At 52.8% G+C, this 25,006-nt stretch overlaps 1 protein-coding gene across 12 annotated transcripts in view; it reads right to left on the reverse strand.

Annotated features, from left to right (window-relative positions):
- The window catches only part of SHANK2 (SH3 and multiple ankyrin repeat domains 2), a 510,304-nt gene that overhangs the window by 138,239 nt on the left and 347,059 nt on the right, over window positions 1–25,006 (reverse strand). For all 12 annotated transcript variants that reach the window (XM_072758681.1, XM_072758678.1, XM_072758674.1 and 9 more), the window contains 2 exons: window positions 13,036–13,118; window positions 11,310–11,434 (listed from right to left, as the gene is read on the reverse strand). In XM_072758681.1, the coding sequence (XP_072614782.1) occupies window positions 11,310–11,434; window positions 13,036–13,118 (208 nt within the window). The remainder of the gene's footprint in view (window positions 1–11,309; window positions 11,435–13,035; window positions 13,119–25,006) is intronic.

Below are 25,006 nucleotides of genomic sequence, written 5' to 3' on the forward strand. Positions count from 1 at the left end.
TGCCTCCTCCCCCTCTTACCACACCCTGTCTCTCCTGAGCCCATACTGGGCACCAGGATCCTCATGGGGCTCACACCTGACCTCAGTGTGGCAGGTTCCATGGGGGAGAGGTTCCTGGGTGGGAACACACTGCCTTGGCGGGGAGGGGGGCCTGGCTGGGTTGGGAAGGCTCTGCATCCCTCCCAAGGGCAGCAAAAACAGCAACATAATAGTAATGGTCCTTCTTGCGTGTACTACTTAGCTTATGCCCTACATTTTCTATGTGTCTTACACTTACAAACTCACTTAACCCTCAGGAGGCTCTATGAGATAGATGCTCTTCTTTTTTTTTTTTTTAAGAAATTTTATTTATTTATTCATGAGAGACCCAGAGAGAGGGACAGAGACACAGACAGAGGGAGAAGCAGGCTCCCTGAGGGGAGCCTGATGTGGGACTTGATCCCAGGACCCCAGGATCACGCCCCAAGCCAAAGGCAGAGGCTCAACCACTGAGCCACCAAGGGGTGCTCTTCTATTCCCAGATGCTCTTCTTATTCCCATGTTGCAGATGAGAAAATCGAGGCACAGAGGGATTGTATGACTTGCCTGAGGCTACACAGTGTATAGGTGGGGTAGTTGGATCCAGGAGGGCTGTCTCCTAGGACAATACCTCTAATCCCTGCTCTGACCTGCTTCTTGAGGACAGAGGCTTCCAGCCTGCCTCCATCTCCTGTCGCCAGCCACAGAGTCCCTGGTAAAAACCCCGAGTGAGCTTGCCTCCAGTGCAGAGTGAGGCCCCATGAGTCAGCTCTGCATTTAAGGCCCTTCCTGACTTGGAGGTCCCATCCTCTTCATCCTTCCTGGGTCTCCTGACATTTCCTACACGTTGCTACGTGCTCCTGCCTCTGCGCCCTTTGTGGTCTCCCTCTGTAGTGCCTTCCATCACTTAACAGATTCTGACTATGTGCCTGCCATGAGCTGGGCTCTGGCTGGCCCTTTAGGTCAGGTCAGGCAGAGACAGTACATGTGTTGTGAACGGATGTCTCAGGGACTGTCTGGGAGACTTCCCTTTGGAGGGGCCACTGAACAGAGATCTGAGGGTGAGCCAGTTATGCAGGTGGAGGAGGTGGAGGTAGAAGAGGGATAATGAAGAGCATGGGTGAGCAGCGTGAGCAAGTGCTGGGGGTGGGAGGAAGTGTGGCACGTTCAGCAGACCAGGGAGAGAGGGCCAAGGTCAAGCCCATTTGTCTTTCCAGGTTGGATGTGTGTGCCACAACCGCAACTCATCTGAATAACCCATCCCTTCCTCTCACATCCCTGATCTCACATCCACATCCCCAACTCATCTGAATAACTCACCCCTTCCTCTGTGCTCCAGCCCTAAGTCTCAACAGAGGTGTTCAGGCTTCTCTCTCCATTCCACTTTGCCTCTCAAGGGCAAAGATGGCCTCTATTCATCTCCAAAACTGAGGGCTGAGCACAGAGGAGGTGTGCTGAAAAGTCTGTTATATGAAACCAAAGGTCCCAGGTAGAGGGGACTGGAAACTCTCTGTGGGTGGTTGGTCACGGCACCAAAGTAGAAGACCACTCAGGACTTTCCAGCATCAGATGTAACCGTGACCTTCTATTCCTCCTTCTCCGGCCCTTCTCTTTTTAACTCTTCTTACTGTTGGCATGCACACACTCTAAATCTCAGGACTGACAAACTCCATCAATTAGAAGATCCGATAGGGCATTTAGCATGAGGCCTTCCTTCAGTTCATTTGCCAACCTAACCGCTTGTATCATGAAATGCCCCACAAAAGGGCGCACAGACAGAGACAAATCAATGCTAACGAGAGCCCGCTGAGCATACTGGGAGGTAAGTGAGTGGGAGGAAGGGAGGGAGGGCAGGTGGAGAGGACCCAGGAGGGATTCTTTCAGGGGAGTGAAGAGGCCCATCAGAGAACTCCGAACCAGAAGCTTCCAGTGTGGAACTCTCTGCTCACCATGCCTCCTGCAGACCCCAAAGCATGTGGACTGAGGCTGGGTCTACAGCATCCTCCTCAGGTTGAGGAAGATAGTTATAAGATTATGTCTCAGTGACTTGAGACTTACCCAGTGCATCAAAGAGATGCAAGCTTGGGAGTCAGCACTCCTTGTGAGGCCCATCTAATTAGTATCCATCTAATCTCTCAGTTCTATCACCTGCAAAACAGGCATAAATTCCTACTTCCCAGGAGTGTCCATCACCGAACACAAGTTTTGGGTCCTCTACTAAGCATCAGGCATGTACTGGGTGCTGGAAACACAGTAGGGACCAGGTCAGCAAGCTCTCCAGCCTGCAGGGAGCAGGTAGCTTTATCAGGGAGGTGGACAGTAAGTTGATCTCTCAACACATATAATGATTCTGATGGTGGAAGGAGCACACAGTGGAGTGACAGAGTCAGGGGCAATCAGAGGGTGCCCAGGGAGGCCCTCTGGGAAGGTGATGTGTAATCCCAGACCTCAGTGATGAAGTGAAGGTTGGCTGAGAGCACAGGACGCTGTAGACACTCAACCTATATTGGTCCCTTCACCACCATCCCCCCTACTCCTACTTCACGGGAGAGATTTCCCCACCAAGCAGACAAGTACACTCACTGAATAAGAAGCTGTGGCGCCCAGGAAGACCAAGGACACAGGATGCAGGGGCGGGAGGGGCCAGGGAATGAGAGGGGAAGCACCAAGGCCTCTCACCAGGCTGCTGCTTCTCCTTTGGCTGGGCCGCCATCCTCCGAGCTCTCAGGTTCAGCACCGCGGAGAGCTCCCCCACATTGGGGAGATGTTCAGCACCGTGGAGAGCTCCTTCTGACTTTCCCCCTACTGCTCCCTGCCACTGCCCAGCCACACTGTTGCCCTGTGTCAACTGACATTCCATACCCTCTCTGGACTGGACCCAGTCACTCCCAGATCCAGAACACTTGGCCACTCCCCAAATCCAGCTTGAATGTTCCTGAACCCTAAGCTTTCCCTGGGATCCTTCCTTCCTGAGTTCTGCCTATAGAAACCCCATGCACCCAACTAAGCATGGTGCCAACGCCATCTCTTTCACAAAGTCCTTTTTCAGATTTATCTTGGGGCCTTCACCATATTATGCTTTTGCCCCCTTCCAGTTCCCAGAGGATCTGAATCTGATTCATATATTTTCTCCCCACATACCAGTCCAGCACCTGAATGAATGAAATTGCAAAAGTGATTTGTACAATTGCTACCAATTTTTGAGATCTCACTCTGCCAGGAACCATGCTACATGCTTCAAATACATTTTTGTATACACTTTAAGAAACTGAGGACAAGGGATGAGAGATGTGCCCAAGTTCGCAAATAGGTGACAGAGGCTGGATTCAAACCCAGATCATACTGCACGGCCGGTGCCCTTGACCATGGCTCCTTTTTGTCTCTATCCAACCCAGTGCACTGCCATCTGCCAGGCCTACAGAGCCTTGAGCACAGCAGCCGTGGTCCCCTGAAGTGATTCTGAATCTTTTTTTAGCCTGAAATTGAAATCACTGATGCTTCAAATTAGAACCCCAAAATGAATGAGCCAAGATTTCAGATTTGCAATAGCTAAGATGCCCGCATCTACCTTCTCAGCAGGATTCTGGGCTGCTCCTCAGCCTGGACCACCTGTTCCCAGTGAATATGGAGGGTGAAGTGAACCATTCTCTGGGCACAGAAGGGACTATGGCTATGTGTAGGAAATGGGTCCAGGTTCCCAGGCTCTGCCCAGAGCCTTTAGAGTCTTGGAGAACAAGACCCCAGGGTTAAGAGGCCCAGATTATGAAGACCCCAATGCTATGAGCCTCAAAGGGCCAAGATTGTAACGACAATTATTTGCCATAGGCACTGGCATTGTCTGAAGGCAAGCAACAAAAGCAGCTGTGCCCCTCTGTGCTGACTTTTATTTGCTGCTAAAGGAATGTTTTCCAGTCCTCACTGAGAAATTAGAGCCCAGCAAGCTGGGAAGGGGAATAGAGAGACAGATCAAGATGGCCATGTTTACCCCCTGCATTGACCCAGGTGCTGGCAACCCAGAAGCAGGGGAGCTGGAGTGGAGGGTTGGCCAGGCAGCCCAGGCCTTTTCCAAAATGTGTACACAGACCTTCAGAAGAGAAATGCTCCACACTTGGAGAGATCACAGAAAGCCACTGGGCTCTGCTTGCCTTTGACCTGAAATCAGTCAAACTTCAGGAGTGAAGTATCAATGTGATTCAAAGTCAGGAATTCACCAGCCTCCCTAGCTTCCTGATAATATCAGCTGGCATTTGGTCTTAACTTACTTACTGAATTAAATACTCATTTAAAATTACTTAAATAAGATGTTACGGAATTTGAGAGGTGGGGTGGGTAGAGTTCCCAGCTTGGCCATGTGGGCATCAGCGGGACATGTGATGAAGCCTTTCATGCTATCCTGAAAGGCAAAACAGAGAAATCTGAGCTGCGTATTGTGGCTGAACAGCTGGATGGAAGGGATGCTGGCACCGGGGAAACCGCAACAGGGCTCTGGCCTCAGCCCTGGGATTCGTGGCTAGAGGGCAAAATGGGAATCATGAAGAGAAATTCCAAGATTACCCAAAAGCCAGACTTGTGCCAGAACAGAACTGAGCAAGGCAATGAAGGAGTGTCCTGGGAGCAGAGGTTCAAGCCAAATCTGGAGGTGTGCCTGCCAGGGATACTTGGGGCCGGGGGGTGGGGTAGAGCAGGTGCCTGCATAGCTAATAAGTCATCCACAGAGAGGTACCAAGAAGGTATGGCCAATGCACTCTTGGCGACTCTATGAGCTTGGCACAGGGCTCTGCAATGGCTCCATGCTTGAGATGGTAGTGGTAACAAGTCAGCGGTAAAGGCAGTGGTAACAAGTGCCATCTGTGACTTACTATTATTAATTGTTCAACTAACAGTCATTGGTTCCCTCTTCTCAGGCATCATGAATGATGATGAAGCACAGGATAATCATCAACAGCAAATGCTGATGGAATGCCAACTCCGTGCCCAGCACTGCTGGCCCTCGGCCTTCTCCTAACTAACACGACCATCACTCACAACAGCCTACATGTCCAGAGGTCATGGCACATAGCTCATCTTGGTGACTGAACAACCCCATTTTGCTGATGGGGACACTGAGACCCAGGAAGCATGTGCTGATCAATGACGTGTGAAGCCACCAATTGGGCCTAACCTGAACTCTGTCTCCTCTCCTTCCCACAAATTAATTTTGGAGCTGGGGGAGGCTGGCTGGTAACTGCCAGGCTTTACAACTGTTCATAGCTCCAGCCTAGTTAAAAGTAATGGTTTAGGCAAACGTGTGCTAGAACCTGTGTTATGTGTTTTAAGTCCCATTCTCAAGTGCCAGCCAAAGAAACATTTTATAAGATACTCAAACCGTCTCTCAGGAAAACACCGGGGCATCCCTCTTAGCGTCCTCACTTCAGTGCAAACTGAGATTATAAAACAGTTGTAGGCCATCACTAGTGCAAGCATTTAATACGAGGAAAAGTAATTAGCAAACTCAAGCATCACTTTTCAAGGATGAAGGATATTGCTGCCTGCTTTAATTGCAAGGGAAAACCTATTTAGGGAATTAACACAAAAACGAGATTGGCCACTTCAGGGCTAAGAAAACAATCACAAAAACCATAGGAGCCTCCAGCACGGCATCAGGTTGGTGAGCAATGGCCCCAGGAAAATAATTAATGCCCAGGAAAGTGTTCTCATCCCGAAAGCAAACAGCAACACCTTGGCCAGGGAGGCTGAGACACCACTCAGCTGTGTGCGACAGCTTTGCCTAAAGAATTACTTTATATTTATGAAATTAATACCTGTCAAAAAAATTAATGCTGTCATTCTGGAAAATCTGAGAAATAGACAAAAGTCTGAAAAAAGAGAAAATTACCACACATGATCCCATCACCCCATAGGTTAACATTTCCTTTCCCTTTTTTTTTTTTTTTTACTTTCTAGGCCTATTTTGGGGAGAGGTGGTATAATTTAGATGGCATTGTGCAGATAATTTCGGTTCTGCCCTTTTCACCTAATACAAGGTGATCAGTTCTCATTAGTACCAGCACCTCCTTGCAAGCGTGATTTTTACTGCTTTCTTTCAAATCCACTACGGATGTGTGATGCCCCCTTCACAATTTCCTCACAGCCCCATCCCCTTATTTTGTTTTTGCTACACCATGGTCTCCACTCTGCCTGTTTTTAGATCAATCCCTTACCTTAGAATGGATTCCTTTTTTTTTTTTTAGAATGGATTCCTAGATGTAAAATTCCTGATTCAGCTTGATGGCTTTTATTATATACTGTCACATTGACTTCTAAAAAGTTTATGGCGATTTATTCTTTCACATAGCAACATATGAGTGCTGTCACCAGTGATGGATATAGTAATAATAATAATAAAAAAAGCGTTTGCTAATTTGAAAATAAGAATTGGCAGCTCATCATCTGTTTTTCTTCTTACACTCTGCCCATTTATACGTCAAGCACATCAAAGCATCTCTCACGAATCTCTGAGCTGTGGCATTATTGTGTGAGGCAGCCCTGGTCGGAATCCCAGTGTCTCCAGGCATCTGCTCTGTGACTGTGGGCAAGTGATTGAACATCTCTGTGTTCAGTTTCCTCTTCTGCAATGTGAGGATGACAACAGATGCCATGCTATGGGCTCACGGTGAGGGTCAGATGGGATTGTGGAGTGCCTGGCAGATACAGCCGCAGTGACTATAAATGAAGACATGGGGCTTGGTCGTGTTTGTCACAAATGTTGTTTGCCTCTTTGATGTTTACTGTTTAGTTGTATTATGAGCAATTCTTGAGATAGAGGCAAGAAACAAAACTTGGGTTTCCAAATGGGGAACTTGGGGAAGGAAGGCAGCCCTGGTGTCGCAGGAAGAGGATGAGTGCGGGACCTGCTGATGTACTTGTTAGAAGGTTCAGAAAGCCAACATGATCAGGCCAGCTAGCCATCACCCTGCCTGACACCAGAACCCCCGGCAGCATCACCAAGTGTCGTAAGATGACACTCCCAAGATCCTGCCTTGAGACACTGACTCTGAAGAGGTGTGCGCTGGCAACCAGGTCTCTCTAGAAATAAGGCCGGTGGCCCTGATGCCCAGCCAGGTGTGACTGGATGCGGCTGACCGGCCATCCAGTGTGGGGAGTCCTTTGCAGGACACCAAAGGGACATCCCCAAACCTCTATGTCCCTTTAATTACTGCATGCAAACTGTCATGTGAGCCATCTATGTCTCTTTATGACTCCACCAAAGTGGCCTCTCCTGCCCCATCTCATAGGGGTGGAGACACCTAACCAAGACAAGACAATCTCAAGGAAAAAGCAGATGAAGTCTTCAACAATCTGTGCCTGACGGCTGCTTCTATCTCTAAATGCATTGCTTTCAGTTCTCTGGCAAGCTTCTCTCTTTATTTTTTTTCTCTCTTTATTAAGCCCAGCTCGAACTGGGTTTCCTATTGTAACCAAAAGGGATGCAGGCCTTTATCATTCCTGGCTGGTGGAGTCCCTATGCTTATATTTGACCCGCATGGAAAGAAAACCTTGCCCTGACTCGCCTGCTCTTGTGTCTCCCTGGCCTGTCACTGCTGCCCAGACCCATTTCTCTGCAAGCATGGCTCCCCGGAAGGACTCCGCCTCCACTGCCCTGCCCACTCCCACTGCCTCCTAAAGCTCTCTGGGAAAGCTCCAGCAGCACCAGCAATCCAGAGGCTTCCAGCACATCAAGCTGATCTGACAGTGATAAATACACATAGTCTATGGATCCCTCACATTCAAATGCCCCCTCAGTGGGGCCCATACTCCTCCTTCTCCACTTCCGAAATGAATTTGCCTGGCAACCCACTGGCACACTAGGACCCATATATCTCACTGTATTGCTTGGTTTCATGATGGCCTTTTACATGGAACTCTACTTGAAGCTTTTGCTTTTTGGCAGAAGGGTGGAGGGCATGGTCAGCAAAGAAACAGTCCCAGTGACAATGGAGCAAATTCCTCCCAAATGCTAAGGAAGAAGGGACATAAATTCTGGAGGATAATCACCCAAGAAAAGCACACACAATAGGAAACTCTTCATGACAGGCACTGGTGATGCCAGCAAGATGACCGAGTCCAAGAAGGAAGAAGGAAGTTCTGCAGATGCTTGGGACTTTGAAGAGGGAACATTCCTATCAAAAGTTGCCCCTTGGTCTCCACATTCAAACTGCGGCATGTGTTTTTAAAGAGAATATAAACAACTGACATGCCATGAGTTCCCTTTCAAGAGCAGAGAGATAAAGAAGCTGACCCAGGGGAATATGGGGCAAGAAGGACAATTTGCCCCCACTCGCAATCCTCGCACATGGGACCCTGAGCATCACCAAGGCTCAGAAACCCTATTGACTCTAGGAAGGGCTTCTGGCCAAAATCAAGATTCACCTGAGACATACAAGTTCATTTAGAATGATCCCTCCAAGGTTGAAGCCTTTCAATGGAAAATGTAGAAAACTGTTGGAAAACGCTCGTACCTATAAGGCTGTAAGTGATTTTACCATTCCAGGGGTGAAATCCAGTGGCTAGGAAAACACCTCAATGGATATTCTCAGTCTTTTTAATCCACCACCTAAAGGAGACTTTCTGAGTCCCATGAGTAGCGTTGAAAATGCACTGGGTGGGGGCAAGTTTCCAAGAGTCCAGCCCCCTGATCCTTCCATTACCATATGACCCTCAGAAGACCCTCCAGTCCCCCCCCCATTAGCATATGACCCTTAGTAAGATACCCTGGTCTTCCATTAGCATATGACCCTCAGAAGACCCTCTGGACCCCCATTAGCATATGACCCTCAGTAAGATCTCCTGGTCTCCCATTAATATATGACCCTCATTAAGCCTCCTGGTCCCTCCATTAGCATATGACCCTTAGTAAGACCTCCTGGTCCCCCCTTAACATATGACCCTTAGTAAGACCCCTTGGTCCTCCATTAGCATATGACCCTCAGTAAGACCTCCTGGTCCCCCTATTAGCATATGACTCTTAGTAAGACCCCCTGGTACCCCACTAGCATATGACCCTTAGTAAGACCCTGGTCTTCCATTAGCATATGACCCTCAGTAAGACCCCCTGGTCTTCCATTAGCATATGACCCTTAGTAAGACCCCCTGGTCTCCCATTAGCATATAACCCTAAGACCCCCTGGTCTCCCATTAGCTCTATGACCCTCAGTAAGACCCCCTGGTCTCCCATTAGCATATGACCCTCAGTGAGTAGGCCCTGGTGCTGTGGAGGGCTTACTCCTCCTTCAGGTCCTTGTGACATAATAACACCAACAAACATTAATGCACCATAGGGCCAGTCATTCCTAGAATCTTGGAATTCAGAGATCATCTAGAATATAAACCTATTTCAAAATGGCAAATAATGTCCTTATCAGAGGTTAAAAGAATGTCCAAGGAAGGGCTTTGACAACAGAACTGCAGAAACCCTTCATGCCCCAACTTCCACGGAGGCTTCAATCTGACCAGGTCCTTGCCTTCTCCACCCAGGCCAGGCACACGCTGCAGATGCGTCGGCCAACCAGGTGCAGCTCTGCTTCACCCTGAAAGGGATGGGCCCTGCACATGCTCTGAGGCGCTCCCACGTTTCCTTTATTGACTAGTTTATCAAGGAAGCAGTCCAATGAGCCTAACAACGGGGCACACGCTTGTATCTGCAGCCTTCATTTATTATTTAAAACCAAGAACCAGCACTGGCTGTGTCAACCTATTGGAGCCTCTGTTTCTGGGTCTCTCTGTCACACACACACACACACACGCACACGCGTGCGCGCACGCACACACACACACACACACACACGGTGAGGAGACTTACATCACAACTACATCCTACAGATGATGATTCAACCAGTCTCTGCATTTTTGTGAGGTTACAAATCGAGTTAACCCATGAGAGCACAGCAGGATCCGGTCTCCACCATTCTGGATATGCACCCAAGGTCTCATCCAAGCTAGGTTCTGATTGGTCAATAATTTAAATACATCTTTCAGCAAATAAAATGAGACCAACCCAAGATACCTGGAAGAAGGTAAAGCACCTTCTCCATTTTCCTTGGCTCTCTCTCCTCCACAGAATCTTTCCTTCTGGACTTCCTTCAGTCCACCAGCTTTGAGAAGTACTAAGGAGATCAGGAGCAAACCTGAGCTTGGAAGCACCCCAGAAAGCTCAGGCATAATGAGGAGAACTGCTCTTAGTGGCCATCTCGCCATGGTCTGGGTCTCCCCTGTACAACAAGCAAGTGTCTGGCTGGCCTGGTGTCAGGCCACCTGGTGTCAGGATACTAGGCCTGGTATCCACCCCTTCCACTTGCATGTGGATTTCCAGTGTGGATGAGACAGGGGTCAGGGTTAGCACCGAGGAATGGTTTTTCAAGAAATGTGAACTCCCAAGGAGGGCCACTGAAGTGAACCCAACCCCTTAGAAATAATTTTCCCAAGGTACAACATACTCTTTTATTCTTTATATTTCCAAAGAGTAACACATTCCTTTGCACAACAAGATTGAAAGTAACACCTAAACCCGCAAAAGGCAAGGAGCTCAGATGTACTGGCAACTCGGACACCTCACACACACAGCAAGGTGCTAACTCCAGCAAGAGCCCTCAAACCATAGGCACTCTTGTCTAGTGAGACTCTTTAAATGAAGAGAATGTTCCCTCCTTTTACCTACTAGCAAAAGCTTGTTGTCCAAGCATCTGAATTTAAAAATTTCCTTTTCGTGGCAGTTACCCCTCTTGCTCATGCTCCCTGGTCTTTGAAGGCCATCATCTGACAGGCTAGTTGCTGCAACTTGAAATCAACGATCTCTCAGCCACTAAAGTTACAGACCTCAGGCACGCAAGAGTCACAGCACAGCACTCCCCATCCTGCCCTTAGGGCACAAGAATGGGCAATGGGCCCTCGTGGTGTGTATTCGTACAGCTACAACTGGAGCATACATAGATCCATGAGCATCCCCAACATCATAGCAACCATGTGTATCTTCCTTCTACCTTCTCCTTCAAGACCAATGGCCAACTTCCACAAACATTTCCACCCTCCACAGAGTTATAGCCAAGGCCTTAAAGACAGTCCAAACACACAGGCCCAAAGGAAATGGCACCCACAATGGATGGACCAGAAAATAACCAGTCAACATGAGTCCACGGCAGTCTCTACAAGTACTTCTAGATCTGGCCCAATGGCCATGCTGCCAACACCATGGGCCCCAATCCTAAGAGAGCCGGCGCTCTCCCCAAGCAGAAAGATACAAACACCTGTGTCCCTACCTCAATCAGGAAGTCTCCAGTCCTCAGTCCGGCTTGCCATGCCACCCCTCCTTCATCCACGGACTCCAGGTACTGCAGGGCTGGGAACGCCGGCGTTGGCGTGAATTCTTCGATGGGTGTATCCGCTGGGAAGACAAGGAATGCCTCAGTACAAGCCTGAGTGATGTTTCAGGTTGACAGCCCTGGCCCCTCATGGGAGCCTGAGAGAAAGGGGTGTGCATGTCCCCCACTGGAGGGCCTTGACACTCACAGTCATGGGTCAACACCAACTTGAGCAACGAAGCAAACTGCATTTTGGTGCCACCACATCTCTTGGCCTTTCTGTTGAAAACACCGAACAATGTGCCCTGCTGTACATGTCTATATGTACATGCCTGTCATTTTCTTTAAAAGCATCAGTGACTAAACATTTTCAGTTCTAAAAATGGAAAAGTTCCCCCCCATAACCACACAGAGCTACAGAAACACCACACCAAACCATTTGCCAAATTTATATCTACGTAGACTCGCAACCAAGGGAATTCAACTTGGAGCCTGGACGGATCATAATGCTGACCCAGTGGGTGGCTGTGGATTTGGAAACTGCTTATGAATTCTTTCTACAGGGAGCCTGGCTCTCTGTGACCACTCTGCGGCCAGCACCCACGGGAAGGCTGGGCCCCTGCTCCTCAGCAGAGTGAGCCTTGGTTTCTGGGCCCCACAGAGCTGCTGAGCAAAATTCCAGGGCAAGAGATGGACTTCCCTGGGTAGTTATGAGCAGCCGGGGGTGAGTGGGTGGGTGAGAAGATGAGGATGACCCCAGCAGGGAGAGGGGACACAATATCACTCAGTCATGGACACACACACACACACTCACACACGGGGACAGATTCGTCTTTTCTTTCACTCTCTGGACAGGCTGCTTCCGGGCAGCCAGAGCTTTGGGCGTGTGGGGCTGCCACCCGGGGAAGGAGGCCTTTCCCAGAACAGGTGCTGGACCCTGGCGCAGCCCAGAGGCTCTCAGATGAAACTTCCACATGGCTTACCCACACACGCGGTGGACAGATGTCTCCTCTCACGGGGAGCTGATGCCATTTTGTTTTCTTTTGAAAGGGAAGCCCCCAAGTGAAGGGCTAGTGGGGGGTACCCTGCCATGGAATGCATCCCCAGAGCCCCCCACCCCAGGCCACATGGCGTGTATGCTGACGGTAGAGTCCACGACAGAGGGGGACCATCTTGCCACATTTCCTTTGCAAAGTCACCTTAGGGGCGGGCACACACAGACGCCTGCCGCACTTGGAGCCGAAGCCCACTCCCAGAATGGGGCAGTTTCTAGATATCCGAAACTCAGCGCTGGGTAATTTTGGATATCTGAGCCCAGGAGCACCAAATCCAGCCACCGTTGGGCTGAATGAAACCACAAAATATAAGATTAAACCCATGTTTTTTTTTTTCCTTAAAAGGGTGGGGGGAGGGAAGAAGGGAGAGCGAGCAAGCAAGAGCTCGTTCAGAGCAATATTGTGCACAGAAAATTGAAAATATTCCTAAAGGAAGCCCCGATGTTTTCTGAGTAAGGGAGAATGTTAAAGAACACGGTTGTCTAGCAACCAAGTGCCCCCAGGAAGAAGGCTTCTTTCTGAGCCGGGGAGAATTTTCATACGGTGTGCACACACACACACTCACACACACACACTCACACACTCACACAACATGGGAATGCACCCAGGCTGGGAGCAGCTGCTCTTACCTTTTGCCCCTCGGAGCACGAATCCAAAACCCTCATTGTCCTTCTTCTGCAGGACCACCGTCTTCTCCTCGATGATGCAGTCACTGTAGAGAGAATTCCGGGGATAGCGACCATTATTGTAACCCGTCATCATCACCGTGGCTGATCCTCCGCCGGGGACGTTCATCATCATAGCCAATTAATCACCCAGCTCGCCGGATCCAGGCAGCATGGAGGAAACTGAGCGGCACAGGGCGCAGGAGGAGCGGAGGCAGCTGGGGGGCCGGCTAACGGGATAGGCGGGCACGGCACAATGGGGCTCGGAGGGGGGGCAGGCAGAGGCAGAGCCGGAGCGGAGCCGAGCGAGCGGGAGGAAGGAGTCAGGCATGGTGGGGAGGCCGCCGAGCCATGGCAGCGCGGGCTGGCTCCGGGCACCCAAAGGCAAAGAAAGTAAGTGGCCCGGAGGCAGCGAGGGCAGTGGCGCTAGGGCGTCCAGGCCGATGCATCTTCCAGGGGAGCTGAAATCAGCCAGAGGAGAAATGAGGCAGCAGGTTTTTTTTTTTTTTTTCTTCTTCTTCTTCCTGAAGGGGTTTTCAAAAATCAAATTCTATTTGCTCTCCGCACGAGCCGGTGCCGAGACGCAGCGACCCCTCCCTCTCGGTCCGAATGAATGTGGTGTCCCCACAATCACCAAGGAGCCCACAATGCCACGGCGGCAGCTGCTCGGCGTCATCCCGCACAGAGAAACCGCAGGCTGGCGGAGGGGGCGGCCGGGGCGCTGCCGATGGGTGGGGGCTCCTAGCGGGAGGAGGCAGGTCACTCCAGCGACACCGAAGCCACTGATGGCACGGCCTCCTTTAGGGGACGATGAGTTGTGGGGATGGGGAGAACAGGGCTCATGGGCTTCCTCCTTTGAGAGACGACCTAAAGCCACACCGCCTGCCTCTTGGCACGGCATTTTTTTTTTTTTAAAGGAAAGAAACCCGAAAGCTCCAACTTTGCTTCAGCTGCCAAAGCCTCCCATCATTTACAGTAAGGGCACTTAGCCACATGATTGTCCACCCCCGGCAGCGCCCGGGGGCGCGGGACGGAAGTGAACTTCCTGGTGGGCCACACAGCCTGGGCTAAACAGTGGTCCCCCGCTCCACCTTCCAGGGGCTGCATTCCCCCCAGGACTCTGCTGCCCCGGAAGTAAGTCAGCAGCTGCAATGCTAGGCCCACAGTGCAGGGAAGGAGGAGGGGCGGAGGCAACATGGAGAGGCTTTCTCCAGGGTCCTAAGGGGCTGGCCATGGAAGGGCTGCATGCCAGAGGTCCTGAAGAGTCCAGCAGGCCCCTATCTCTGGGGGGAAGACTGCAAACAGTGGGAGCAGCGTGCTGACAGGCTCAGAGTCACAGACAAGTGAAGGTCAGCTTTGTCCAGCACTGGATTCAGGGCTGGCAGGAAGCAGGGGCCCCAGCATGCAGACCACTGGGAGCAGCTCAGCCAACCCAGATCAGGTGGCCCGGGAGGTAGGAGTGCTTGGTCGGAGGAGTGATGGGCTGCCGAGAGCTTCCCATTGCATAGATGAGGCAGGGGAACTTCAGAGGGGCTGAGGCACACAGCTGGGGAATGCACACATGTCCTGAGACACTCCTGAGCTCCTGCCCTTGCATCGGACAAGCTTGCAACAGAACTTGCCAGGGTGACCCTGCCTTCCAAAAAAGGGCTGGTATCCTGCAGACACTTACTTTCACACTGACAGACCATGCAACTCAGGATGACTGGCCTAGGGTCTCATACTAGAGGAGGGGTTCTGTTCCTGTGCTCTTACTCTGCCTCCTACCCTGGGCACAGAGAACCTCAGCTTTGGGAGCAGGGCCGTGACTATGAGCCCCCTGGCTCAGCCCCTGAAGCCCAGCTGATGCAGAGCCGGGAGTCCAGGGCCCTGGGAGCCCATGGGCAGGGTCACACAGTTGGCCTGGCCTTTCATAGATGATGGGGCTCCCTAAGCCTCTGAACTTTGCCCTCATGTTACAAGGCAATGAGAAGAAGCCATGGGCCTCCCAGGGTAACTGTGAGGTCAGATGGGCAATACCCACGATGGTGCGGGGGGGGGGGGGGGTGCCCGGGGGACCCCAGGGAGCCATCAGTTGCCATCAGATATGGCAGCAGGCTGGGGCTTAGCTAGGACCCAGGAAACCACAGGAGTCAAGGCAGGAGAACCCGGCATGAGTGCAGGCTCCGTGGTAAGCAGACCCTCTGCCAGGCCCAGCTGCCCTTCTGTCTCCCTGGTGTCCCGCAACCAAGGCACAGACATGTCCTGCCTTCCCACCCGCCTCACTTCTCGCTGAGCTCCTCAATGTGGCCCGGTGGCTACCTCAGGTGCCAGGCAGGTGCAAGCTCTGTGACCCGCTTCTCCAGGGAAAGGCTCACCAAGGCCTGGGCCGCCCAGCCACCGCATTGGCCCTACACTTCCCTCTGCATGAGGAGCTGCTGGCAAGCAGCCCCCAGAAGCCCGGGAAAGACGGTGCCGGCCCTGCGAGTCCTCAGCCATACCTCCCCTGGGGACACAGGTGGCCCTCGACGCCTGCCTCTGCCCAGCTCTGAGGCGAACCTGTCTTGCAGTTTAGGCGGCGGCCCTACTGTGGGCCAACTCTGCTGGCAGGACCAAATGCTGCCTCGGGCTATGTGTGCCTCACAGAAGACCATACATTTCTTCCCAGCCGTCCCCCCTCACCCCGCGATGGGGGACCTTGTTAGGGCCAGTGCAACACTTGTTGGCTACCCCAGTGACCGCACAGGGACGGTCTGCTGTGGTGGGTGAGGGGCAGCACTGGTATCATACACAACTCAGCTCAAGCCCCAGCTATGCTCTGGCTCAGGTCACTCTGAGCTTCACAGCTTCAGTGTCCTGCTCTGCAAAATGGGATTAAGAGCAAAACATGCCCTGTGGGCTGAGAAAGAGTTAATGAAATAACCCGCCGTGGCCCAGGGGTGCAGCATGTGTTGGTAACACAATCCTCCTGAGCAGGGTCACTGTTGTCCCTCCTCCTCCCAGGGACCCCCTCCGGGCCTAAAGACGGAGCCCCTCTCCGAGCCCTCGGAGTCTTCTCAGCGATTCCTCATTCAATGAACTTTCTGACTCCCACTTATGGCCGCAACCGTCTTGCCCCTAAAACGTGTGGCTCTGTTCTGCTTGCTGAGCAAGCATTAAACCCCTTTAGTCTCTGATATGAAGAAGGACTCCTATCACTTCTGTCCTGCTTTACTTCAGGATCTAAATAGCCCCCAGCTCCTGCTCATCGTGACCCTGTCTTATTTTTATTCACAGACAGACCCGGGTTTGAATCCCAACCCAGGCATTTATCAGCTTAGCGGCTCAGAGCCTGTCCTGCCTGCAAAGTGGTGGCAGTAATATTTGACTCATAGGCATTTTGAGGAGCCACTGAGATAAGGCCCCTGTTATGGCGCCTCAATCCCCCAGGAGATTTGGGTACTGGACAGCCGACACCCACAGTACCCAGCCAAGGGCCACACACCCATCACGTCTGTAGGCTGCTGCAGAACGGGTGTGAACACAAGATAGGGGTGGATCTTGGGTGCGTCAGTGCAGGTGGGCAAAGGAACATTGAAGAGTCTTGAGTGAATAAGCCTCCAACTGGGACAATCCCCGGATCCTGGGTCATACCCAGAGGGCAGGAGCAGCTCGGCGTGGTGGAGCGCCCAGGCAGCCCGAGATGCAACTGGAAGGGAAGTCCCAGGCTGCTAGAAGTGTACAGTCTTTGTAGCAAACCGTGAAAAGCAGTGGGAGCTCTGAATGGAAGCATCGTTCCCTTAGAACAGTTCACGTCTAGTTTCCTCTGAATGGTACAACCGTACAGCGTTCCCTCTACCCCCACGAATCAGACTGGGCATTTCCACCCCCGGGTCCTAAGGAGGAACCTGCCTGGAGATGAGAAACTCTCAGAGGGCTCCTTATCCTGGTTTATGAATCTAAAAGCTGCCTCAGGATGATGTCTGTGGCCACATGCGGAAGCTGCGGTATGCAGATGGGGCCTGTGCAAGATGCCTCGGGAGCTGTGCCGAAGCCCCAGAAAACAGAGGCCACCCAGCCTCCACTGGCCGGCCTGGCCGTGCATCAGCAGACCTGCTCCCCAGATGCACCCCAAACGTACTGGCAGCTGCCTTCACGGGGACACTGCCCCAGAGCCCATGCGGGCCCCAGGTGGCTGACCTTGGTGTGGACCCAGAGGCCAACACCACCTGGGTCTGGGGACACAGTCTGGTGAAACCAGCAGCCCAGCCCTGCTGACTACACTGCACCCCTGCTTTGCATCTGCCCCCTGGCCTGGACCACAGCCTTCCTGCAGGGGCCCCTGGCTCGTTTTCACTCCTGAAACGCTCTATCATTGAGACATATCATGTCTCTCACCAAGCACTCACACACAGACCCTTCACACCTCACTGCCTTATGCTCTGTGTCCCCTCTGCCTGCCATGCCCTCCCCAACACTGCTTACCTCACAGGCTCCCGCACGGGGCGGAAGCCGTCCTAAACCCTCCCAGTGATGGTCAATGTCACACATTCTCTCCTCGAGGATGCCTTTGAGCCTGGCCCAAGCCTGGTCCTTCTTCTCACCCACTAACCTGTCAACTATGCAGCCCTTGGGAGCAAACATCAATGCCTTGTTCCTCTCTGATGCTCCCTAAGTGAACAGGCACAGTGTCTGTTCTTGGTAAGATTCTACTTGGGTGTGTTGGCTAAACCAAAAAAACATAATCTAGCTGTGCTGTCTTCAAATGTGTTTTCTGAGTAGGGTGGGAAGGCTCTTCAATGAATACAAAATGTACCCTTCTTTGCCAGTTTCCTGTAGCAGGAGCTGTGGAAGGCAAAGGGGGCAGGCACCTAGCCCCACCCGTACAGCTGTGCAGGTTGTACACAGTGCAATCACAGAGGATACTAGTCACATGATGGCCATCATAGAACCCTATATTTATTATGGTTATTTTGGCAGAGGTGGAAGTAAAGTGCCTTGAAGGGTCAGGCAACCTTTCCTAAGTGCATGCAAAGATGGAATACAGGCCATTGGCTTTCTCAGAGAATGTGAGAGGTGTCCATACAGAACCACATCAACACTGGGAGATGGCTTCGTGTTGAAACTCTCCCGGGAGCCACATGATTGAGGTTTCCATGTTCCCATTCACCCAACAGTCCCAATGCACACCACAGTAAAGGGTTTACTCAGTGCACTTGGAACGAGACAAGAGGATCATGGAAATCAGGGCTCGCACAGAGGGCCCCAGAGACCCCATCCCACTGGCAGGCCTGAACACACTCCTGGCCCTGCCTCACAGCACCATAGGTGTCCAGGCATCAAGTGGCTTTTAACTAAGGCCCAAGGTCCCCTTTCTCCCAGCAGGGTCCCACAATGGGCCTACAGGGAAGGCTGCTGTTTAGCTGGTCTAGGAGGTAGCAGGTACCAGTGATGACCATTGGCATTTAGGATTCATTAGTTCTGAACAAGCTCCCGTGGCAGCGGGGCCTGATCCTGGAGGAGGTATAGACGTAGAGCCACAGGAAGCCGAGCCTGGAGTGACAAAGATGTGTGAGCATGCAGGGCCCTGGGCTGGCTCTGTCTGCCCTGTCTCACATGGGAAGGATCATAGTGGGCATTTTAACCTTGAACACAAGGACCGTTGAGGTAGACTAGATGGCTTCACCTGGAGCTCTCCGGATCTGGACTAGCATGGGACCGTTAAGTCAAATAGCTGCATCTCTCCCTTGCTCCACTGGGACTGGGTTTTGGTGTAGGGCTGAAGTTCAGGGGCGGCTGGGACCAGTGGCTAAGCTATGTTCATTAGCACATTAATGCAGCCTTAGCACACTGAATACCTACTGAGTGCCAGAGAATGGACTAGTTACTTGGCACTTTGCAGAGATCAAACCAGGCCCAGTCTGGCCCTGATGGAGTTGTCAGGTGTGGTGTGTTGAATGGTGGCCCCACCGAAGATGAGCTCAAGTTGTAACTCCCTGGACCTGGGCATGTGCCCTTGTTTGGAAACAGGGCCTTTGCAGATGTGTTTAGTTAAGGATCTCAAGATGATATCACCCTGGATTTAGTGAGGGCCCTAAAACCAATGACTGGTCCTCATCTGAGAAAAGAGAAGGAGATTTGGGGGCATAGAGGCACCTGGGTCAGAGAAGCCAGGTGAAGACAGAGGCAGAGACTAGAGGGACGGGGCTGTACACCAATGCACACCATGGATTTCCAGCAAACAGTGGAAGCTGGAAGAGCTGGGCAAGGACCCTTCCTGGAGCCCTTGGAGGGACGCAGCCCTGCTGACATCTTGTGCTCAGACCTCAAGCCTCCAGAACTGGGAATAACGCACTTCTGTATTCTCAGCCCATGGTCATTTGATACAGGAACCTTGGGAAAACCTTACACTGGGCAAGTGGGAAGCCAAGTACTATTCCGAGAGTCACACGAGTGCTGGATACGGTGCTGTGAGAACCAGAAGGGGGCTGGGGGGGCTTCCTGTAGGAGAAGGGCTGATGCAGGAGCAGGAGTGAATGGGTCAGGAGGCTGGAGAGGTAAGAGCAAGAGGAGAACATTCCAGAAGGAGGTGGAACCACAAGATAAAGGTTCTGAGGCATATCAGAGAAGCCAGAGGGGCCGATCACACAGGGCCCTGGTCTCAGCTCACCCAGGGCAAGGTCTAGGGGACGCAGCTGGGAGGTAAGAGGCTGGGGTGCAGGCCCAGGACATCCCTGCTCCGAGTCACCCAAGCAGGCTAAGATGACAGAACACAACAGTTGCACCTGCTTCTACTAGCCAGGCTGGAATCTCACTCAACGACCCAGGGTTGACTCGCACACGTGGCAGGAACTTTGTCCAACAACCACGTTCCATGGAAACAATTCACACAATGTCTGCTGCTGCTGGTGACAACTGTCCCAAGCCACCAGTGTGCAGGTAAGGTGGTACACAGGTGGACAAGATGCCTGGCACCATGGCACGAGCCAGATGCCAGATGAGGCACCAACATGGGGAGGGTGCTATGCCCAGAGTTAGCAGGAGAGGCACACGCGCAGACGCAGGGAGGTGCCTTGAATCCGACAGGTTGACCCCCTTTGGGGTTATAGAACTGCTGGGGTGGGGGGTGGGGGAGGTGGGAGGCAGTGGGGACATCGAGGCCATCAGGCTCTACAACCCAGCCCCCAGTGGCTTCAAAGCTTTGTGGGGTCCCAGAGACATGCCTGTGACCTGGAAAACAAAATCCCCGGGCTGTGAAATCTGAAGAGCAAACAGCCACATGCAAACCGGTGTATGCTTAATTGTCTCTGAAATCTAACGTGGGGTCAGCCTCATTACTCACTAAATTTTGTATCCACAAACATATCATTGCATGCAAAAAACCAAGGGCAAGTCGGATCTTCTCAGCTTGAAAGAATTTTTGGGTACGCGGCCAAGGGCAAGAACTCGCAGGAGCCTCGGGGGAATTACCGCAGGGAGCTACTCATAGGCACGTGGGTTCAAAGGCAAAATTCCCCAGATCATTGCAGAGCTTTTCCCTGGCGAGGTCCATGGAACATGGGCCGTGCATACAGGGGTGGGTCTGGGCGGGGGTCGCTGGGGGCGGGGGCGGCGGAGCCTGGGGGCCCCTCCCTGGAGGACTCCCGTTAGGGAGGCTGGTGCGTTTATCCTAAGAAGCAGTGGTGGTGGTGGTGGTGGTGGTGGGGGGGGGGTCCCCGCCCTCCCCAGGGCAGCAAAACGCAAGCCTGAGAGAAGCCTCGTCTCGGTCACTCTCCTGGTGAACGCATTCCGGTGACAGGCTAACGCAGGCAGGAACTGGGACACTATTAGAAAGAGGGACCTCCAGGGATCGGAAATGACAGCGGCTGTCCTAGAAATTTCCGGGCTCTGCCAATCAGGAAGGACGAGGCTTCTCTGAGGGGGGTGCCGGTGGCCTCAACAGGTGTCCCAGCTGGGCAGAGATGCCAGGCGTGGGCAGGCGGCCCAGATCGCTGCGGCGGTGCTGGCTGTAGGGCGGCACAGAGGGCCACTCCACGGGCGGCCGGGGCAGGGCCCGGCCTCATCCTTGGGAAGCCTGGCAGCCGTGAGCAAGCAGGGAGGGGCAGGGTTCCCCTGTGTCATCTGTCACTGGCTGCTGAGCTGCAGCCTCCCAGCCCTGTCTACACACGCTGCCACTCCCTGTATCCTGCTTCCTGCTTCCTGGTGGGGAAGTACTGGGTGATCGGTGTGGTCCTCCTGCCCCCGCCCCACCCTACACAGGCGGGAGGCCGCCACGTCCCGGGCGAGATGCAGCCCTGCGTTCACTGCCATCTTGGTGTTCGGAGACACAAGCTGTGCAGGAAGTCGGGGTGTGGGCAATTCATTCACAAATGACGCCGCTCCTGGCTCGGGGGAGCCCATCTTGCTCCCGGGCAGGGCGGCAGCGTCATCTCACGGCGCACCCGTGAGGATGCGGGCTCTGGCCCCCGGAGCCCGCTCGCCCACTCAGCAGAGGCGCGCTCTGACAGGTGGGTCCGCGTCTCGGGTCGGCAATTGTGACGACACCCTGCCTGGTGCTCCTCCTCACCGCTAACGTGATAAGCAATACACGGTTTTCCTAATAGAAGCAATAATGTGCAAAGAACTTGATTCAAATTAAATTGTCTCATTACTTTGTAATAAATCACGCAAAAGCATTTCCTAAGTACTACAGGCGTGTTACCTGCCAGCGGTGGCTGGTGGAGGAGACAAAGACACGGCCGGGATGCGTTCGAAATCGCGGCGGGAGGTGAGCATCGCTCCCCGCGGAGAGCAAAGGATGTGAGGTCTGAAAGGGAAGCCGGCCGCCTTGGAGCAGGAAAGGCTCGGGGTGGGGGGGGACCCCCGGCCTCACCAAAAACCCTCGCCCACAGGACACAGAGCTCCAGCGCGGCTGCAGGACCTCACAGGGTGTGGGCAGAGGTTTGGAGAGGTCCCTGGCGCAGGGCGCGGCGGGGTTGGAAGACTCGGCTGCCACTGTGAATAAGCAGCGTGGACACCGAGCATCTGCAGTGCGGCCCCAGGCAAAGCACCCCTGGTGACACCGGTCGGGTGCCCCAGCGTTTCCTGCCACTTGACGGAACGTCCTGCACCTGCACTTATGTACAGCAGGACGTGCCTGTGTGGGCAAAGCAGGAAGTAGTGTCTGCTCGGTCTCCTGTGCACCTGGACCTGACGCCGGAGCCGTAAGCAGAAGGGAGGCCCACGAGGGACCGACGCCTGGGCACCCCGCTCTGCTTTCGGAGTTAGCAGGAGCCCCTGGGGTGCTCCCATTGTGAGCCACGGCTCACGGAGGGTCACAGGAGGGGCCCTCGAGGCGCCGTGGGAAACGGTGTTCCCAGCTCCAGGAACAGAGGAGAAAACCTCGGTACTTGTGCCAACGGGGCGCGGAACACCAAGGGGCCAGCCCCAAAGGGAGGCGTCATCCTGGCGCCATCCATCGTCTCCCCAGCCGGCCTGCAAGTGCCCTCAGCTGGAGTCCCGAGACAGAGCCAGCATCCGCACATCTATCCACAGCCTCCCCCACTTCGGAGGCCCCGTCACTTTTCATCTGAGGACCACAAAAGCTTGCTGAAGAGTCTCTCCTGAATTCACCCTTTATTATAAAAATATTAAATTGGATCACATCTGCCAGTCAAAATACAACAGCTTCCCATTAGAACTGGGGATGAAAATCCAAGCTCCCCACCATGGCTGAGACCCTCTGTGAGCTGACCCAAGCCCCATCTCCTCATTCGACTTGTTCCAGCCACAGGGCTGTCTTCTCTTCCTCCAGCAGGCCAACCTCAGCTACCACAGTGCCCTTGCACTGCCTGGGCTCTCCCAGGATGCTGCTGTAGGTCTGCATGAGCCAGTCCCTGAGCTCACTGATGCAGAGGGGCCTCTGCCGCTGCTCAGAGATGCCCTCCATGTCCCAATTCTCAGCCCTTTCTTCTGCTTTATTTTCTTCCAGTTCCTCACTGTATTTGAATTTATGATTTGTTTGCACATTTGCTTACTGTCTGAGTCTCCCAGTAGCATCTGAGCGTCTCCAGAGCAGGCCCTGGTCTGCTCACGGAGCTTTTAGCTGGAGAAGGCCCACTTTGTAGTGTTGGCTCTGGCCAGAGTTGGAAGTGGGACCTTGGACAGGACTCACCCACACTGGGCTTGGGTTTTCCTGTCTGTAAGATGGAAAATTGGAACATTCCAGTAGGTTCTCGACTGACGCTTACTGATTCAGGATGAAGCCTGAACCAGGGACTCTCACATATGATCTGCGATGCAGATGGGCTGCACAGGACACAGGGGGCCTCTCAAGTTTTAAAACTGGGCTGGACCTGGGCAAGATGGGAAGAAGGGTCACTGTGTGCAGAAAGGCACGGCACCCACAGCACCACGAAATCTTCTCCCATGGCTTCCCCCTGCCATCCTCCTGGCCCTCCAGGCTGGTGGGGTCATTCACGTTGGACAGTCTATGAAGCCTGTGGGGAAGGTCTGCCCAGGGCCACATGGCTCAGCCAGTGGCAGGTCCAACTTGTAAACCTTTGCCTTTGATCCTGAACTGAATATTCTCTCTTTTCTAAAAAAGATTTTATTTACTTATTCATGAGACACACACAGAGAGAAGCAGAGATGCAGGCAGAGGGAGAAGCAGGCTCCCTGTGGGGAGCCCAATGTGGGACTCGATCCCAGGACCCCGGGATCACATCCTGAGCCAAAGGCAGATGCTCAACCACTGAGCTACCCAGGCATCCACTGAACAGAATCTTCTTTAAAAAAAAAAGAAAAAAAGCAAAAAATCAGAGGAACAGTATAACTGCTTGACATTTTGCTAGGAGTGTGGAAAGGGGCTGTCTGTGACTTTTCTTCCTGCAGTAATAGCAGCGAGAGGCTAGGCCTCCCCCATCTGTTGGTCTTGAAACTCACCCAGGAAGACCACGCTGAGTGGGTAGTGGGGCAGACCGTTCCCCAGTCTCTCGGGGAGCAGCGGCTGTGGTTCAAGCTGTAACACTGGAAGCTGTGTCCTTTCGTGAGAGCCAGACTGCACGCAGGCATCACCTGGTGCTCCTGGCTTTGGAGAGGGGGCCGGATGCGGCTGGGTACAGGCCTTGGGGGCTCACCCTGAAACCCCACAGAGCCCTCCTAGCCCACCGATGTCACCGCCCTCTAAGGTGAGAGGTCATGAGAAACCCTGGCCAGGCCCCAGCTGGAGGGTAGGGTCTGGCCATTGTGACCGCCCACCCCTTGATCGCTGCCTCTTCCCACAGAATATAGTTTCTGTTCCTGGTGCTAATGCTGTACAAGAGGTCGCCTTCACCAAACGGGCAGTTCTGAAAGTTGCTCAGAGCACGAAGTAGACACATTTTCATGTGGGGCACCTGGTGAAGTCCTTCAAAAGGGGCTCTGCAAACATTTTAGATCAGGGGTTGTCAAACTCTTTCTGTAAAGGGCCAGAGAGTAAATATTTCAAGCTTTGCGGGCTATGTGGGTCCTGCTGCAGCTCCTTACTCTGCGATACTTGTGGCTCTGCTGCATAAGTTTACAGTATGTAAATGAATGCGTGGGGCTGTGTTCCAATAAAACTTTATTGACGCCAAGAGGCAGTGGGCCAGGTTTGGTCCTTGGGCCACAGGTTCTAAAGTCACGTTCCTGGTGTTCTAAAGACACTTGACACTAATATGTGTTATGTGAGTGCCTCAAAATAACTCCCCTGCAACTGCGTATCATAAAAGCGAGGAAATGTCTTAATCCTCCTACACAAGCAATACTTGCATTGCTGCACACGGGTACCTAGTTTGACACAACATCTGAGCTTCAGAAAAGACCCAAGGAAAACACTTTTTAGAAATGAGGTCATCTACCAGATGCCCTAGAAAGATTCAGAAAGATCGCAGGGAGAATCCTTCCTGAAACACAAAGAAACACGCCCCTCCTTTCGAGCAGAGCCAAAGGTAAGGAGGCCCAGCATCGAAGAGTCAGT

Source organism: Vulpes vulpes, chromosome 5, assembly GCF_048418805.1.
Source record: "Vulpes vulpes isolate BD-2025 chromosome 5, VulVul3, whole genome shotgun sequence".
NCBI classification, from domain to species: domain Eukaryota; kingdom Metazoa; phylum Chordata; class Mammalia; order Carnivora; family Canidae; genus Vulpes; species Vulpes vulpes.